This window comes from Cavia porcellus, unplaced genomic scaffold (assembly GCF_034190915.1).
Source record: "Cavia porcellus strain 051 isolate PalLab524CR breed Dunkin Hartley unplaced genomic scaffold, mCavPor4.1 scaffold_12, whole genome shotgun sequence".
NCBI classification, from domain to species: Eukaryota; Metazoa; Chordata; class Mammalia; order Rodentia; family Caviidae; genus Cavia; species Cavia porcellus.
In genome coordinates, this window is record NW_026947495.1 from 83887608 (window position 1) to 83907242 (window position 19635).

General features: G+C 48.4%; 1 protein-coding gene across 3 annotated transcripts in view; it reads right to left on the reverse strand.

Moving 5' to 3' along the window:
* Positions 1-194: 194 nt before the first annotated feature.
* Positions 195-19635, reverse strand: part of Orc2 (origin recognition complex subunit 2) — a 36926-nt gene continuing 17485 nt past the window's right edge. For 2 of the 3 annotated variants that reach the window (XM_003463350.5, XM_005000705.4), the window contains 10 exons: positions 17062-17252; positions 15492-15590; positions 12417-12526; positions 10605-10737; positions 9775-9871; positions 8385-8531; positions 7072-7243; positions 4288-4349; positions 3604-3722; positions 195-1297 (listed from right to left, as the gene is read on the reverse strand). In XM_003463350.5, the coding sequence (XP_003463398.2) occupies positions 1202-1297; positions 3604-3722; positions 4288-4349; positions 7072-7243; positions 8385-8531; positions 9775-9871; positions 10605-10737; positions 12417-12526; positions 15492-15590; positions 17062-17252 (1226 nt within the window). In that variant the 3' untranslated portion in view covers positions 195-1201. The remainder of the gene's footprint in view (positions 1298-3603; positions 3723-4287; positions 4350-7071; positions 7244-8384; positions 8532-9774; positions 9872-10604; positions 10738-12416; positions 12527-15491; positions 15591-17061; positions 17253-19635) is intronic. The other variant, XM_005000706.4, reaches the window with a different exon arrangement.

Here is a 19635-nt window from a genome sequence, read left to right on the forward strand (position 1 = left end):
GCAGTGGGTCACTGAGCGGCAGCCAGCAGGCCTGAGCCCTGTGCAGAATCCTGGCCATTAGGTCAGCTGTGGATGGGAGGCCTCAGGAGGGCAGTGACGCAGCAGTGTAAGTGGGCAGCCTGGGCCTCAAACTCAGGGAACACAGACATGGGTAGTGTGCTCAGTAATAACCAGCCCTGGGAGCTAGACAGTGATGCTATCCAAAGTGGCTTTTATTTATCAGTAGCACTCTGCTGACATGTACTGACTGCTCGCCAATAGTATACAGACACCAAAATTACAAAAATAAACCATAGATATTTAAGAGCAGATGCAAAAGTTTGCATGTTAGGTCATTAAAATTTTACATATTTTTATAGTGTAACAGCTATAAACAAGACAAAAGCAAGAAAGCAAGGTGCAAACCCCCAAGCATGACACCACTGTGCCTCTAAGTGGGGCGGCAGGGAGGTGGCTGGCACAGGGCTAGGAGCCCAGTGATGGACGGCGCCCTCTCAGCAGAATAGCCGCTGGCAGGGGTCAGGCGTGGGAAGGAAACTCACTCAAATTTGCTATGCTACTGGCAAAAAATATTTTTAGAAGTAAATTCATGTATAAATGATGTCTTTTCAGTAGTGATACTTAAGACACAAAATCAATTCTATATCACAAAGAAATTAACAGAAGTCACCAGCACTTTTAGAAAGTTTCAGCAGGGGTCACAGGACACCATCTTGAGCGGCAGGCTGATGCCACCGTGCCCAGTGCCCACTGGGCCACATAGCTGCTGCTAGATGCCACATGCACCCCAGGGCTGCAGGCCACCCTGCTCCGTCTCACTCCTACCCCGTGCGAATCACTGTGGCGCGATCCAGGACTCCCTCAGCCTGGCCTGCTCCCTGCCCTCTGCCGTAGGCCGGGTCCTGCCCGGCTTTCGTCCCTTCCCTGAACCACCTCCCTATGCCCCGGCTCCCACGTGACACGGTTGGCCAAGATGCTGGCGCGCACGCAGGGCCAACTCGGGGAGTGTTAAAGGCCTCCTCGGAGCCCCGGCAATGCTGACCCTAGCAGAAAAGAGCCGAGAAACATCCATTCCGGCGTCCCTGAGCGTCCCCGTCCCACAGGAGTCCCCGGAGGTGACCTGTGAAGAAGGCACATCCACCCGTGGCACCATGGTCCCTGCGCAGGGAGGCAGCGCAAGGAGCCAGGTGCAGAGGCCACTTCAGGCCGTCACCGTCGCCTCCTCCTCCTCTTCCAGGAAGTTAGTCAGCGTCTGGCTGTCCACAGGGATCAGTAAGTGCTCCACGCCATCGGGGCCCTAGAGGGTGCCAGAGTCTCATGTTAGTGCCCTGCCAGAGCCACTCGAACCTACTGGGTGCCTTGGAGCGCTCGTAAGGTCTAGTTTAGGTCTGTGGTTTGATTCTTCCTGCGGTGCTGGGGATCGAGGCAGGCCTTAGGCCTGCAAGCCATAGGCTCTCCCACCGATCCCCTCACCGATCCCCTCCCAGGCCATCGAGGGCTATTTCAGTGGCCGGGGAGCGGCATGGTGCCTGCCTGGCAGGGGCAAGGTCCTGAGTTTGACTCCTAGTACCTCTCCCAAAAAGGGCTTTTTCTTTAAAGAGAAAAAAAAAAAATTCAAAACAAGGGGTATATTAGTACATTACAGCCAGGGATTTAGCTCAGCGACATAGGTGCCCGCCTGTCTGCAAAGTGTGTGGTTATGAGTTCGATCCCTGGCACAAAAAAGAAAAGAAAAGAAAAAGTACACTGCATATTGTTATCTTGAAATTACTGAGTATAAGATTTCAACATTTAATTAAAAGAACTGTATTTTTTTTTTTTTTTTTTTGGTACTAGGGATTAAACTCATGACCTTGTGCTTGCCAGGCAGGCGCTTATGCCGCAGAGCTAAATCCCTAGCTAAAAGAACTATTTTAGATGAACATATAATTTAAAAATTAAGGCACGCCAGACACGGTGCATGCCTGTCATCCCAGCACTTGGGATGCTGAGGCAGGAGGCTGGCCTGGGCTACACAATGAATTTGAGCCTAAGCTACATAGCAAGACTGAGTCTCAAAAAGTGGTGTGGGACCGATGTGCTGGCACATGTCTGTAATCCTAACCCTCCTGAGGCTGATGCAGGACCACACAGTGAGACCTGTTTCAAAACAGCATGGTACCACACACCCACACAGAAGGCGAAGGCCACCATATGTGTACTTTTGGCTTTGCAACACTGCTCCGGCTGACGCACTCTGCAGCTGGAGAGATGTCAGTGTGTTCTCCCTCTGAACGGTCAGTCTGTCCCCAGAGCCTGTTCATGCTTAGGCTGCAAAAAAGAAACTTCCCAGAACTGTTCCGACTGCAGAAGTCAGCTTCGCCTACGATAACCCTGTCACATTCTGCTGTTGGCACTTGGCTCACCCGCAGAGCCGCCCACCCAGTAACCCTAAAACCCCTCTTCCCAAGCCAAATGGCAAGGCAGCCAGCTCCGCCCAATACAGCTGCTCTCCGGCAGCAATGTCTGGTCTGGCTTCCTGTGGGTTCTGGTCGCTCACCCTCTGCCCACCCTGTCTGGCTCTCCCATCCCTCACCACTCCTGGGCCCAAGACCTCTCCTGCTGCCTCTGCTCTTGGCCCCACTGGCACCTGCTGAGTTGGGAACTGGATGCACGGAGACTCACGAGCCAACTTTGGTTATGTGGCCAGTGCTCAGCCCCAGCTCAGGCCCCGGAGTACCGGCTGGAGATCCCTGCCTGGGCTGTACCCATGCCCACTCCAGCTGCCGGGCCGCCCTGGCCGCCCTCCTTTTCTGATCTCTAGCTGTGCCTTTCCTAGCTTGGAATACTCCTCTCCTCTCCACAACCCCATTCTTTCTGCTTCTAGGAACTGACTCGGGGCCTCACTCACGCTTGGCAAGCGTGTATCCACCCTCCTTCCCTAGCCCCTTCTGAAACATGTTGGTTTTGAGATGCGGTGTGGCTACACTGGCCAGGCCCCAGCTCCGCATCCTCCTGCCTGAAGCCTCCCTGGGAGCTGAGCACGTGCATGTGTGCTGCCTTGCCGGCTACCAGACCTAACTAGCGCGGTGATATCAGCCGAAGTCAAAGTCACCTATTTCCACATGCCCTTTCTTTTTTTCTTATGGAGACAAGCTCTTGTTATGTAGCCCAGGGTAGCCTCAAACTTGGAGGCATCCTGCTGCCTCAGCCTCCTGCACGCTGGGATCGCAGGTGTGCACCCCCACACCAGGCCATAGATTGACATGGTTTGTGTTTTACATGGGTGGTGACCACTACTGTCCACCTCCCCACTAGGTTTAAATTCCAAAAGGACAGCGCCCAGGTCTCAGGCCTGCTTAGCACTGTGTGCCATATTTCACATACTCAGTGAGCACTGCCGGACGGGTGGAGCCAGGAACAGCAATGCTCAGCCCTGCTCTGCCACCAGTGGCGGTGGGGCATGGAGTGGGCCCTGGCCCCTTCCTGACATGTGTTTCTCCCGGGTCCAGTGTCGCAGGCCTGGCAAGCCTCACTTCCAGGTGGTCCTGGGCCAGGGATACCTGGCCCTCGGTGTGGATGCGCACAGCTCCCAGCGTGGGGCGGGTGGAAAGCCAGTCTCACCTTCTTTGTCCTTATGAGCCTGTGGTCCCTGAACTCAGTCATCTGGGCCCTCAGGGTGAGGTCGCTGTTGACGAGGAAGGCCTCCCGACACTGCTGGTAGAAGTCTTGAAAGGAGAGGCCTGGGAAGTTCAAAAGGAGGCAGCCACTGCAGTCAGCTCTGCGGCGCAACCCTGTGCCCACAGCCCCGAAGTGGCATGCAGCTGGCCACGTGGTAGGTGACGAGAACAATCAAAGCTAGGAGGCGCCTGGGTACTGCCCAAGGAGGCCACGTCAGTCAGAGCTATGACTGACAGGATACTCAACAGCCTGGGCAATTCTGACAACCAACGTAGGCGTGGTGGTGCACGCCTGTAATCCTGGCACTCAGAAGGCTGAGGCAGGATAATCGCTAAGTCTGAGGGCAGCCTGGGCCAGTGTGAGCTCAGAGACTGCTGAACTTTGCAGTGAGACCCCATCACAAAAAGACAAGAAACAAATACAGGTACAAGTAAAGAACTAAGTCCTAAGAGCTGAACAATTACTACAACGTTTTTCCTTCAAATTTTTTTTCATGAACATTATCTTTTCCCAACAGGAAGCCAGTCTCCCAAAATGCCCATGTATGAGAGGCAGACATGGAGCCCAGCCCGGCCCAGGGACGTCCTGGCTGGTGGCGGGAGAGGGAAGGGGCGGTCGTTGAGGTACCAGGGTATGAAGGGTCCTCCTGGTTCTCCAGCTGATGCTTCATCAGCAGCTTGAAGATTCCCCTAGGGAAAGACAAACAGCCATCAGCCAGCATCCACATTGAGAGGGGCACGTGACATGGGGCTACTGGCAACTGGCCCCGTCCCGAGAGGCCCCATCCGGGCCAGCTGCTGAGGGCCCTTCTGGCTACGCCCAGCCACGTTTGCAGCACAGGCTGACGAGGCATCGCGGGGAGCTGGCACTGGCGCATCACATGTCTCTATTCTTTTCCCGCCCCTGTACTGTCGGTTTTTCTCTCACTGGGATTTTCCTCCTTGTAGAAAATCTGGAATCCACGATGACTAAAGAGGCAAGTATGGATTCCACACCGTTAGGGCCACATTAGGTGCTGGCCGTCACTCTGCATGAGGCGACTGAACTGCATAAACCTGAACATTTAAGTATACAACGGCACCTTTACGGTTTTTCTTTTCCTAGCACTGCAGACTAAACCTAGGTCCTCTGTACCAAGCGGTGCCCCAGCCCTTTTCTGAGGCAGGGTCTCTCTAAGTTGCTAAACTGCCCAGGCTGGGCTTGAACTGTGACTCTCCTACCTCTGCTCCCAGAGCACTGGGACTGCAGGTGTGCACTGTCACGCCCAGCTATGCACACCATGTTGTATCTTTCTTCCTTTTTTTTTTTTGGTACTGGGGATCGAACTCACGATGTCATGCTTACCAAGCAGGCACTTACACTGCTGAGCTAAACCCCTGGCCCTGCTGTACCTTTTCAATTACTCATTTTTCCTATACCTTTTTAAGCTGCTCCCAAATAAATTTTAATGACTTAGTATAAACCACAAAGTGGTCATCTCTCTACTGTTTTGGGTAATATCTTCTTTTAGATGAGTAAAATAACTGCATTAAGGGTACTTTTTTTTTTTTTTGGGTGCTAGGAACTGAACTCACAACCTCAAAATTGGTAGGCAGGTGCTTTATGCCTCTGAGCTAAATCCCTGGTCCATTTTTTGTGTTTTGAATTACTTTTGTGGGAGAGTAAATGAGTGGAATTAAGGGGCTGGAAGGAATATTCCACAACTGAAGATTCCCGGGAGTGCCTGGCTATACCAAAATTGCTACAGATTTTCATTTTCACTTTTATAGTGATGTAGAGACTAATTCTTTAATTACATTTTGAATCTCCTGAATGACTACTCTGTAACTATGGCTAAATTTTGAACATTCTTGGTCAATTATATTCATACAAGTGAAACTAAATCACAACAACTGCAGAATGAACCAAAATTCCAAAATAACTTAAAAATTTTTAAAAAAGTGTTGGAGGCTGACATTCAGATACTTAGGTATGCCCAATAAAAACTATCTGCATGAGGGGCTGTGGATTTAGCTCAGTGGCATAAGTGCCTGCCTTGCAAGTGCACGGTTGTGAGTTTAATCCCTGCTACTGGTAAAAAAAAAAAAAAAAGAAAAAATAGGAAACTATCTGTATGAGCACAGTCAGTGCCTATCTAATGTGTAGCAGGTTTTTGTTTTGTTTTGTTTCTTTCGGAGACAGTCTCACTCTGTAGTTCAGGCTGGCTTCGAACTCAGAGTGATCCTCCTGCCTCAGCTTCCCAGAGTGCTAGGGTTATAGGCATGGGCCACCATACCCGCCAAGTCAAGCATTCTTACCCTGCACATACCCCAACTTCACATCCACTCATGACAGTCCTTCACCAGTAAGTGTAATGGTACAAAGAAGGGGAAGGGGGTGGGGATACCGCTTAGCAGCATAGCACCTGCCTGGCAAACTTGAGGTCACAAGTTTGGTTCCTGGTACAAAAAAAAAAAAAAAAAAAATCTAACAGAATGGAGGGGAGACGTCTTCTCTTCCTCACTCCATTACAACAGCTGCTGATGGCTGGGCTGGGGGTGCAGAGCACTTGCTTGGCATGTGAAAGGGCCTGGGTTTGACCCACAGCACGGGAAAAAGATAACCATGCAATGCTAATCTTATTTGTACAAGTTAATATAGAGTAACTGTTTACAGTGATGGGGATGAGCCCAGAACTTATGCACACTAGGCAAGTGCTCTACCATTCAGCCCCCAAATCTGTTTACAGGGTACACAATAACTCATTAAAATTAGCCTCTGAGGTAATTAAAATTAGCCTCTTGTGGTAATGCAGTTACACACCCACCAGGGAAAGCTTCCCAGGAGTAAGCTCTGGTGTGGCTGTGCCTTGGAGCCCCTGTCTGACACTGAGCTGCGTCTGCACGGCAGACTTGGGTACTTGCATTTCTGCCCTTTCTGCAGTGCTGGTGCATGTCGGCAATGCACTACCACTGAGCTACCCCAGGCCCTAGTGGCCCCTTCCGGTTGCTGTTCTGTATTTATGCTTCTTGCTGTGCAGATGTCTAGAGAAGAAGGGGGACTTTGGCTGGGAAGTACCATGCCCTCTGGACTAGAAAAGTCTTCTATTAAACTTTTCTGTTTTTGTTTTGGTACTGGGAATTGAACTCACGGTTGCCAGGTAGGTGCTGAGCATGTGGGCTGTATCCCCACCACCCAAAGTGCTTTTAAGCAGTCTTTGCTATTAGATCTAAAGGAAGTCTACGTGGTACCTCTTAGAGTTTAAGAGAGTGAATTTTCCACCAGACTGGAAAGGTTTTAGTTAATGAGTTAACATATCTGCAGCACAGGGAGAGAAGCCAGCGCCTGCCGAGTGCCAGGCAGATGCCATGGGACTGAGCTGCACCCCCAGGCCTTGACGCAGTGTGGAGGAAGTGACGCTTTCCTTCTCACCGTGCATTAGGGGTCAGGCTCCGCAGGACGTGCGTCAGAGCGCTGAGCGGCAGTGAGCCGGACTGTGTGATCAGCAGGGAGTTCTCGTAGGACGTCTCCTCGGTGTAGGGGCTGTATGTGGTGGTCTCGTACCACAGCCAGTTGTAAAGGCTCTGCTTTGCATGATCCCACACTAGCACAAGCAGAGAACAGAATCACAAAACGTTTTCACATTATGTCCCTAGACTGCGTTCCAGAAGAACATTACAGAGAATCCTGAAATTCTTTTTTAAACAATCCCTCATCCAAATCAGTAACTCATGATGTGACTTCATTGTCAATCAGTATTTTGTTCTGCAGGATTATCACAGTGCATGTAAATTAAGTTTATAAAAGAAACATTGCAACACCCGAAGCCAAAACAACTGCCATGTGACTTCTTTTCTAAAATTCCCCTCTGAGCCGGGCGTGGTGGCGCACGCCTGTAATCCCAGCACTGGGAGGCTGAGGCAGATGGATCGTGGCAAATTCGGGACCAGCCTGGCTATACATCGAGCTCAAGGCCAGCCTGAACTGCATAGCGAGACCCTGCCTCAAAAAGACAAAAAAAAAAAAAGATTCCCCTCTTTCCGATGTGAACTTGGCTCTTCAGGAATTTTGCTGTGGCTGGGCACTGTGGAGCATGTATGGAACCCTAGCTGCTTGGGTGCCTGAGGCAGAAGGATGTGAACTCCAGGCCAACCCGAGCAACTCAGTGAAAGCCTATCCAAGTAAAATAAAAATACGAAGGGCAGACACAGAGGGAGCTCACAGCTCCCTGGGTTCAGTCTGCAGTATCACAAAAGAACTAACCCAGACTGAGCATAACTTTCTTTTAGGCAACTGTGTGCTCTTTTTGGCACTGGGTATTAAATCAGGTCCCTTCCACTGAGTACATCCCCAGCCCTTTTGAAAATCTGTTTAAAATTGTGAGACAGGGTCTAATTAAATTGTTAAACTGCCCAGGTGAGGGTCAAACTTAGATCCTGCGGTCTTAGCCTCCCAGTCAGGAGTTACAGGTGTGTGCCCAGACATGCCACTTATTTTTGTTTTGTTTTTCTTTTGATAAAAGGTCTCAACAAGTAGCTCAGGGTGGCTTCAAACTCACCATGCAGCCCAGTCTGCCCTAACTCAGGAGTCCTCTGCCTCAGTGTACTTGGTGCTGGCCTTACAGGCATGCGCTTCCACACCCAGCTAAACTGTCTTTAAACATGGAAAGGGGAGGGGCTACTAAAACACAGTAAAAACCTTGTAACACTCATCTTCCAGAGAGAAAGCAGCAGGTTTTAACTTACTGAGAGGAGCATTGAGGTGGTCAATAGATGCTATCAGGTATATGTTAGGCAAAGATGATAGCTGTCCAATAATCTGCTGGCTCTTATCTCCTCTCAACATTTGGCTGTCCAAGTTGTGGATAAGAAGGAAGAGTTCTAAAGAAGAATCTGAAAGGAAAGGGAGTGCAACTGTAACTTTCAGTAAATGTTTTTGAAGTCTCTACCACACACAAATGCCTACCTAGTAAAGTATCTGTCAAAGCAGTGTGGGATACCAGTACTGGGAGGCTGAAGCAGAGGATTGCTGTGAGTTTGAGGCCAGTCTGGGCTACGTTGTGTGTTCAAGGCAAGCCTGAACTGTGTAATGAAACCCTGTCTCAACAAACGCACAAAAATAATATAGAGTAAATAACTTTGCCAAGCTGGGCCTGGTGGCACACACTTGTCACCCAGCATTCTAAGACGCTGAAGCAGGACCACTGCAAGTTTAAGCCCAGCCTGGGAAACTATGTGGGATTATCTCTAAATAAAAAAGATAAGCTAGGTGTGGTGGCACACATCTATAACCCCACCACTTAAGAGGCTGAGGCAGGAGGATCACCATGAGTTCCAGAATAGTCTGGGCTACTATGGAGAGTTCAAGGTCAGCATGACCTACATAGAGAGACTCTGGCTCAAAAACCCAAAAATGAATGAATGCATGGGTGAGATGAGGTGACCTCAGGGGTTTAATGCCCAGAACCTAAGATTTTATGACTTCTCACTTGAGTCAGGCCCTAATGAAAGAAGTCTTTGGTCGCAGAGCTGGGGATTAGGCCCAGGGCCTCACACACTCAAGTCAAGTGCTCTTCCATGGACTCACCCTCAGCAAGAAGCATGCACCAGACAGCAGGTGAGCATGCACGCAGCACTGCGGGTGGAGCCCCAGGGACATGAGTCATGTTCCCAGTGGACAAAGATTGCGCAGAAAGACCTGGTTAGGACAGAAGCCGATGGAGATGACAAGGTGGGAGGTTCTGAGCTACACAAGCATCAGGGAGTAAAAGCCAGTGAAGGGCTAGGGATGGGAGCTGCCAAAACCATCACATGCCAGAGATCAAGATGAAGAAGGAAGCAAGGCCATGGGCTTCGCAAGAAGAAAACCACACGTAACTAACAGCCAGTGGATCCAGGGGCATACAAGAAAGGAAAAGGCAAAAACCCAGAAGTAGGAAGCCAAGTGTGGTGGCACACACCTCTAATCCAAGTGCCTGGAGGCAAGGGGAGGAAGAAGGCAGGCAGAGCCAAAAGCCAAGGACAAGCTGCCTTAGACAAGTCTAAATGAGTTTTGTCAAAGGATCCCCATTTTTGTTTGTGCAGATGTAAACACATGTTTACATGCTAAAACTAGAGATCATCTACTTTGTGTTACCTTCTTTAAATCTGTTTATGATCCAGTCTAGCTGATCCAGAACACTTCGGAAAGTACCCACATGATCAAGGACTTCTTCTGTTATAGAATTCAGGATCTGTTCCACAAAAGCACAAGAGGCACCACGACAGTTACCACTTATTCTGACATGCAGGACAAATACAGCTAGCAAATCCTTTTATAGACTAAAAATTATGTTGGACTTATAAAATCTAAAAAATCACTTTAAAGCATTCTAGTGGGACTTCAGAGTCCACTAGTTCAGTTCTCTGTGTGAGAGTTGTGGCTTACAGCAAGCGGAAGGAGCGAAGGTGAAAAGGCGATACAAACAGAAGCTGCCGCTGTGAGAGAAGGAGAGGCCCACATTCCTCAGAGGAGTCAGCGCACACACTGAGGCCACTCAGGAAGGGACACTGCACTGCTCAGTATCTAGCACCCTAGAGCTTTAAATTAACTGGTCCACGATGAAGAAACAGAGCAATGAAGATGGTCTAGGATAAACACCTCGTAACCCATAGTCTTTGGTGTTTCCAAAAAGATAATAAAGCTGCAGACTCCATAATCCTATTTTTCAGAGAAGTTCTGTTATTTGGCAAACAAAGCTAACATTTCCTAAAATGTCACACAGGCCAGTTAGTTACACAGCAGGGAATCCAGACAGAGTTGGTTCCTGAGCCCAAACACAATCGCCCACACTTCATGATCTGCTGAGTGTGAAGGCTAAGACAATCCTTTGTATCCCTGTCCCAGGACCAGAAAGCACCCTAGGGCCTGGAGGGGTAGCCTGTCAGGGGACACAGTGCCACCCCTCAAAACTTTCTGAAACTTACTGACTTTACACTGATCCCAGGGAAGAAGCCATTGATGACCACATGGACGGAGTCCTGCAGCATGGTGGTTCGGAACCTTTCTAGTAAATCTCTCTTAGAACCCAAACCATAGAGCACAATGTTGAAACCAAGGCTGTTGGGAGAGAGCATTCAGAAAATTAAACATCAAAATTTCTCACTGTTAATTTAGTTATCAACCAATTTCTCTCCTTCAGGCTTATGAGGAAGGTGCTAACTGGAAGGCTCTCAGCAGGACGGCCACACGGTCACACAATCTTTCCGAAAATCCTGCAGCTCTACTAGGGGAACAGATGGGACGGGAACGAAGTGTGGAAGAAGACCAGGGCCGGTTTTCTGCTAAAGGCAGTGCCGTTCCTGTCCGTGTGGGGCTCGTGGCAGTGACGGGCTTGAATGAGCACAGTTTGTTTCCTTCTTCGGCACAAAGCATTGGCTCCCGGGCCTCGTGCCCTGTGGCTCACTCCCACCTGGACCCCGCTGTGGTCTCAAGTTTGGCATTGCAGATGAGCTTGATGCGATCTCTGAATTTCCTACAGGACCCAAGACGCAGGTTCTGATATATTCCAACAGACACTCCTGCGCTGGTTGCTGAGTGAAGTCAGGGTGCAGCTGTCACCTGCGAACCATTGGGGAAGCCCAGAGCAGAGGGGGCCACCCAGGACACCGGCTCCGAGACAGGGGCTGGGAAGAGGACGAGGAGGAGGAGGAGGACGACGATGACAATGACAGGTGTCGGAGAAACTGGAGCAGCAGAGAGGCCTGGAAGGTGGACATTGCTAAGGGCAGGTCTGCTGAGTGCAAAGTGGGCAGCTGGGCTGGCTTCCTGGGAAGGAAGAACTGGCCCCGGGGAGCGTGGGGAGGAGGGCTGAGCTCAGCTCCACAGATGGCACCTGAGAAAGTGCAATCCTGCAGGGAAAGGGTCACCCTCTGCATAGCACAAGCCTCAAGGCAGCTGGACAGTTCCCAGAAACACACCACGCAGGCCGGGGCAGCCGCAGTTACTGACCGGAGACCAGGAGGACACCAGTAATGACACGCATTTCCCATAGCCTCGTGGCTTTTCTTTTTTTTTTGCTTTTTGAGACAGAACCCCTTCATTATGCAGTTCGGGCTGGCCTTGAACTCACTTTGTAGTCCATGTTGGCCTCAAACTCACAGCAATTCTCCTGCCCCAGCCTCAAGTGATGGGATTACAAGTTTACACCACCTTGCCCAGCTTCTTGTTTTGCTTTGCTTTATGTTGTTTGAGGCAGGGTCTCTGCTCAGGCTGGCCGTGAACTTTCAGTCCTCCTGTCTCAGCCTCCCAAGCCGCCACACCCAGCTAAAATCCTTCTAACACAACTAATACAAGCATACAAGGAAAATAATTACTATCATTCCATCTTCAACACTTATTTTCTAACAAATTCAAAATCTAATTTGCGGTATCAGAAAACCGATGATACTAAAGAATATTAGAAAATAACTGTTAAAATGGTAAAACATTTATGGAACATATTTCATGAAATTCTGAATGTTTATGCATACACAGTTACATAAAAAGAAAATGATTACACTCTTAATTGGTAGTTATTAATTTGACACTCATTTTTAAAAACAAATTTATGAGAAGTTATATTTCTATATCTGAATCATAAAATTGTGAAATATACTTTTAATATAAATTTGTATATATGTTTTTTGCTACTGGGGATCGGACTCATGACTGCATTTGCAAGGCAGGTGCTTATGCTGCTGAGCTAAATCCCTGGCCCCCAAATATATTTTTTTGCAAAGGTTTGCAATAATACTTACTGTAACTGCAGCATCCATTTATGAAATAACTTTTCGTGTTGTTCATTTAATCGTGTAAGTTCAGCAGAAAAGGAAGGGGAAACCTTGCTCAGTAAGTTACGCAGCGTTTGCTGAGGAAAAAAAAGGGGAAGAAAATCATCCTCAAGCCACATCTATCACTCAGCCCAAACTGAAACTGTTTCTTCAGCTGCATGTAGAAGAGATTGGCATGTAGATGAGCGCATTGGCCAATGCCGTGCAATAACACTTCACACACCCTGAAATGATTCCCTCTCCATTCATTTCTGGTGATGCCGGGGACTGAACCAGGGGTCTTCTCCTTTAGACAGGACCACTGGCCACCCAGGTGGACTTAGACTTCTAGTTCTCTACCTCCATCTCTCAAGCTAGGGGGATAAAGGTGTGCACCTCTACACCAGGAGTATGTCTGTTTTTTCATAAAACTTTTTAAATGGGCTGGGGATTTAGCTCAGAGGCATGAGCACCTGCCAAGTGCAAGGTCTTGAGTTCAATCTCCGGTACAAAAAAAAACACCCAAAACTTTTAAAATACTCTTTTCAGTAGAAATACGTAATACTGGTAAAACATTTGCTAAGTTTGTTGGGAACCATTAAAATGGTTACAAATTCCTAAATCAAAGTTTTATCCCATGGCACACACCTATAATCCTAGTGCTCAGGAGGCTGATGCAGGAGGATTATTGCAAGTTCGAGACCAGCCTGGGCTACAAAGTGAGTTCAAAGCCAACTGAACTGCATAGCAAGGCCCTGTCTCACAAAGACAAAAAAAAAAAAAAAAAGAAAAAAAAATTATCCTTAAAAAGACGGTGTCTGCAGGGGATGACACCGCTCCTGGCTCTGACTGCAAATGCAGACTTCAGAAGCCTGTGGATTTGGGGCTGGGGTGGAGCCTGGTGGTAAAGTACCTACTTTGGATGTGTGAGGTTTCCCAGCACCAGAAAAATAAAATAAAGCAGAATAACTCTGGCATCTGAAACATGCAAAAGGTTATCATAATCTTACATAAACTTGTTCTTTTTCATTGTTTATCACTGTTCTTTTTCAAAAAGTTATTTCTGACAAATCCTTTATCTTTTGTAAGTATGAGAAAAAAATCTTAAACATAGTAATATACCAAAAAAGAAAGCAGGAATGGTGGCATCCACATGTAACCCCAGCCAGCACCGGGGAAGGTGAGGCAGGAGGATCAGGAATTCAAGACAGGCTAGGCTAAATAGCAAGAGCCTTTCTCAACAAAAAGAAAACATTAAAGGAGATCAGTTACCTTGGAAATTTCTGGTGATAAACCAAATATAACTCATTTTTTGAAAGAAAACTCCAAGCCAGGTATGAAGATGCAACCAGTATTATCAGTGCCCTGGGAGGTTGAGGCAGGTTGAGCCAGCCTGGGTAACTAGCAGCTTACTGAGGCTCTACCTGGAAATCTTAAAAAAAGGCGAGGGATGTAGCTGTGTGCTAAGGTCCTGGGTTCAATCCCTAATACCACCAAGGGGAAAAAAAAGACAAAAACATAAAACCAAGCAAGCTGGCACCACAAACACAGCTTAGTTGGCACTGCTCTTGGTCCCCTACCCAGTCTGGCCTTGAACTCAAGCTCCGCCTGCCCCAGCTTCCTCAGTGCTGGGATGACAAGCATGTGCCACCAAGCTCAACGTGGCTTTATGACCTTTATTTTTAGCTGGTCTCTGAATGTCAATACCAATGATCTAGGGGACAAAAATTGAAAAGCCAATAAAATGCATAGCACCATGTTATCCAAGTCATAGAGCCTTACCCCATACCCTCCTGCCTATTTTCTCAATCTGGAAAACCCTGTCTAAAGCCCCATGTGGCTGAGAAAAATCTAAATTCTGGTTCATGCAGTACAGATTGAGCATCCCTAATCCAAAAATTAAAAACAAGAAATGTTCCCAAATGGGAAACTTTCTGAGTGCTGACCTGACACCCCAAGAGGGAACTCCACACCAGAGAGCGGTGACAGACCGTGCCCTGAGCACAGCCAGTGGGCTTTGCATTTGGACACAGGCCCTGCCCCAGGACCTCAGTGTGCTTATGCAAACATCCTAAAACACAGAACAGTCCACTCCCACTCCAAGCATTCTAGCTGAGGGACGCTAAACCTGCATAATAAAATACTAGTGATCTTTCAGCCAGTAATGATTTCTTTCTGACTTAAGATTATCAGCCCCACTTTCTATTTCCCCCTTCACACAGGGGAGCGAATCTAGGGTCTTTATGCTGAGCTATGTCCTCGAGACAGGCTGGGATTACAGGTGTGCACCACCATGCCAATTCTCTCTCTTTTTTTTTTTCCAGAGGACTCTGCTGGAAAACTAAACATGATTTCTTTTTTTTTTTTTTTTTTTTTTTGTCTTTTTCGTTTTTATTGGTACCAGGGATCGAACTCACGACTGCCTGCTTGCAAGGCAGGCGCTTATGCCGCTGAGCTAAATCCCCAGCCCCAATTCTCTTGATCAGGTAGTTTTGTTCTCTCTTTGGTACGGTTGTATGACGAGCTAGCAAAACCACAGCACAAGCACCCTTGTTACCTTACTAGACTGCGCACATTTCCACAGTGTTGCTAAGGAGAACACCTTCAATGTTTTCATGTGTGTGTGAGTGAGACAAAGACAGCTTGCAGGTTTGTTTTATGACCACTGTGAGGGTAACAGAACACAAGGGTGTTGAGTGCTACCTATGGCCTGAACTATGTATTTTTTTTTGAGTGAAGTGGAATTGTCTTGGATTGTACATAAAGTATAAAATATGGAAGCTGGGTGTGGTAGTGCACACCTGTAATCTCAGTACTCAAGAGGCTGAGGCGGGAGGATTGCTGTGAATGTAAGGCTAGCCTGGACTACCTAGCCAGATGAGACCCTGTCTCAAAACAAAACAAAACAAAACAAAACAAGGGAAGCCCATTTCAGGGTTACTTAGCGTTTCTACACTGCAAGGGAGTGGCCACCGCAGGGCCTGCACTGGGTTCCATCAGATGCCAGCTCTGCTCTCGGTGCCCCTGCCTCCAGCACTCTCCCACCCCTTCTTCACCACACACCTGATCCAGGGCTGCCCTCTTCAACTTCTCCAGGGTTCTGTCGGAGGTCAAGACTTGGGAACTGCTGTGAGCTTCGAAATATTCTTCCACTAAGTTGCTCTGGAAGGGAAAGAGTAAAGTCATTTCTAGGTGGTTTCAGATATTTGTGTTCTATCAAAACTAGACCCAAAATAACACATAAACATAAAATAGGATAGAAAGATCTTTCTTGCTGGGCACAGTGGCACATGCCTGCAAATCCAGCACTCTGGGAGTCTTGGGCAGGAAGATCACAAATCCAAGCCCAGGCTGGGTAAACTACAACTTCCTAAGAACTTGTCTCAAAATAAACAATGAAAGGGCCAGGAAAGTAGCTCAGTGCAAAGGCTTCACTTCAATCTGCAGTAATACCAAAATAAATAAACACAATGTAAAGGTTCCTTTTGTTTTGTGGAGACATGGATGTGGATATGTTGCCCAAACCAGTGTCCAGCTTGTGGGCTGCAGGGCCCTCTGCACAGCATCTCCTGCGGGCAGCCCACCTGGACCCCACTCGACTAACACTGCTCACCGGGGAGTGTTTTCCTTTGGAACAGCAACACAGGCGAAGGAACCTGGCCTGAACTGCAGTTACAAAACTGCTGAATTCTTAGGGTTATACAAGCAACTGAAGTAGTCTGTTCCTAAAAAAGGGACTCCCAAATTACAGTATACACTGTCATTTTCCATTTACACTGAAAAACAGATACTAGATAGCAGGACCTCAGTTTCTCCTCAGCAGCTTAGTGAGTCCTCTCACATAGCAGGGATGAGACACCCTGCAAATCAATCAATCAACAGGAATGTCAGTAAAAAGAAAAAACAAGCAAGGCATGATGGTGCACCTGTAATCCAAACTACTCAGGAGGCTAAGGCACGAAGATCACAAGTTTGAGGCCAGCCTGGGCAACTTAGAGATCCGGTCTCAAAGAATAACAGGCCTGGTGAGGTGGTACACATCTGTAATCCCCGAGGCCAGACTGAACAATACAGTAGAACCCCATCTCAAAGACAAAACAAAACAACCAGTATCAAAAACTCGCAGGGGCTGAGCATGTGGCTCAATGGCAGCGCCGTGTTCTATCTCTAGTACGAGGAAAACCAAGACCATGCAGGTGATTCCAGCAGGGGCTCCCGCAGTTCTGACGTGGTGAGGAAGAGTCCAGCGCACACTGCCCACAGCCTCACCACACCTCTGCCCAGACACCGGGTGGTCCTCACTTCCTGCAGCTGAGGTGCCTGGCGCCTCACCCACTCCAATGTCTCAACAGAATGCTGGGAAAAGGGGTACCCTCACAGGTCTCACTGCCAGCTGTCCACTGATACCACTGATACCAAAAAGCTGCCTTTAGCATGTACTGTGGTCATGATTCCCAAACACACAGGCAGGCAAGCCACAAAAATGGAAACAGATCTATGCGGAAATTTACAAGTAGGGCTGAGAAAATACAGAAAAATAGCCCATCAGCCACTCCTGTGACCTCGTCTGTCAGGGCAGCCTTCGCTGCGGCGTCTGCAGCTCGCGGTGGGTGGTCACAGTCGCCTCACTTACACTGTCCTCTCTCCTCATCCTCTTGGAAGGCGTGCCTCTGCAGGTGGGCACCAGGATTCTGCTCGCAGCCTGCGTCTTCTGGCTGAGCACAGATGCGTTTGTGTCCTTCTCGGATTCCTGTGCAACCTCTTCATCCTCCTCCGAGTTCGACGCCGAATATTCACTTTCACTGTCGGAATGGGAGCTGGGAACTGTGGGGGAACATCTGACAGTTTGACAGAAGACTGGCCGTGGGGTAATGAAAAGTGTGGGCTTGGAAGTAACACTTTGGCTCCTGTTTGTCACGACTCGCCCATGATTTCACCAGAGCTAGTTCCATAAATTCTCTGAGCACTAGTTTCCTCATTTAGCAGCGAGCAGACAGCACTAATTTAATAAGCCCTTGTGAAGATGACACTGGCTGATGATACCTGGCATAAGGAACTGTCACAAGCGCTCATACCCATCCCCTCCATGCCCACGAACCCATATCTGTAAGTGGCAGTGCCCCGCTCAGGATGAATCATGGCCCTGACCCTTCCAGAGCCTCGCTTTCCCTTACAGCTGGGACTGGCCATGAAGCTGCTGACTGAGGCCCGAGGGAAACCTGCTTGAGGCTCAGGGTAGGTTTTCCCCAGACGAGGAAGGGCGGTCCCTGTCTGTACCTGGAAGCCACTGAGCCAGCAATGAGAACTGCGGGTGGCAGCGTGAAGGGACAGGAACTGGGCTCCTGGGGAAACTGGTGAGTGTGTGCCTCAGCCATGGCCTTGGGCCACCAGACGTCTGGCCACGTGATGTATTAGGGCCCTCACACACGACTGTACACGGTCCTGTTGCTGCTACAGCAAATTCGCCCCCGATACAGCACTCACTAAGTGACAGCTTCCATTAACCCACTCTCAGTACCCACACCGCTCCGCCCCACAGCTAACTCAAGAACTGTACTTTTAACAACCACCATCCCCAGAATTAATGAAGCTGGCACTAGTCTCATCGATAAGGATAAAACTAGTTTTATACTTCCCAAGTACAGAGCTTTTCTTTGATGTTTACGTTTCAGGCTTTTGAGATAGGGACTCCCTGTGTGCTTCAGGCTGGCCTTGAACACACAGTATTCCTCCTGCCTCGGCCTCCCAAATGCAGAGATTAAAGGTGTGCACCACTGTGCCCAAACAGAATTATTTTTAAAAGATAATTCCCAAAAGATTAGTGAAGTAACTAAGCACGCCCCTGTCCTGAACTTTCGCTCTTCAGTGGGAACCCTGCACCCAGTAAGCCCAGTAAGCCCAGTAACCCTAGTAAGCCCAGCCCAGCAGTTCAGCCCGGCCCTGGTGCTGCTCCCAGTGGCAGCAGGGAGAGAGGACATCACTGTCTTATCGACCTGCAGCACACATACGTGGTGGTGACCGAGCAGAGTTCACCATCTCTACAAAAAAAGTTCTTCTGTGTGTTAAGAAAGTACAGACTGGGTGTGGTGGCACATACCCGTGGTCCCCGCACTCGGACCACTGTAAGTTCAAGGCCAACCTGGCTCAAGAGGAGGAGGAGGAGGAGGAGAAAGAAACAGAGGACATGGCGTACGTGTGTGTAAGTGTGGCAGGCGTCACCCTTCACCACTCCAGAGAGCCCCCACACAGCATCACTATTTTCCTGAAGGCCACACCTTGGAGAGCAAGGATGACAGCCTGAGCCCAGCTCTCTGACCAGATTTAACAGCAGACAAGGTCACTGCTGGCCAAGGTCATCACAAAGAAGGGACTGGCCTACTCCTGAGACATAAAGGCCAGTGAGCTTCTACCCAGGCTAAATACTGAACACAGGACGCCATCTTTAACTTCCCAGGGGAAGGCAGGACCCATGTCTGCTTAACTGCTCTTCCACAGCTTTCAGTACAACTAGAAATCTTTAACAAACTCACATTCCCCTTCCAGAACATCTCAAAACATACTGAAAGGGACGCCATTTTGTTGGAGAGGGAGATGTTTTAATCGACTTAAATGTTCATTGACTATAATGTGAAAGATACAGTGTGTACTAAGTTTTGGAATTAACACTAGATAGCATCTTTGTCCTTAGGAAACCTAGTATTGAAAATATAGGGGCTGGGGGTTTAGCTCAGCGGCATAAGCACCTGCCTTGCAAGCAGGCAGTCGTGAGTTCGATCCCCGGTACCGATAAAAACGAAAAAGACCAAAAAAACCAAAAAAACCAAAAACAACAACAACAACAAAAAAAAAAAAAAAAAAAAAAAAGAAAATATAAACATATCTTCTTGTGAAAAGATAGCAAAAAGTATTTTTTTTCTTCTATTTTAAAAAATTTTGAATATTAGTCCATGCTGGTGTGCAGTAGGTGGTGATGCTCTCGTAGGGAGCTGGTATGCGTACACCTCTTAACCCTTTCACGCTGCTCGCCTCATCAACAGGTGTTTATGCTTGCATTAGGGTCAAAGACCACACTGAGCATGTCTGATGTCCTTGGCTTCAGTTGATCCTCAGAACAACTCTGAGAATGGGGCCATTATGATGACTACTTTACAAAGGCAAACACTGTTCTGGGCAAAAATAGTTTGATCCCCAGTACCAAAAAATCCCT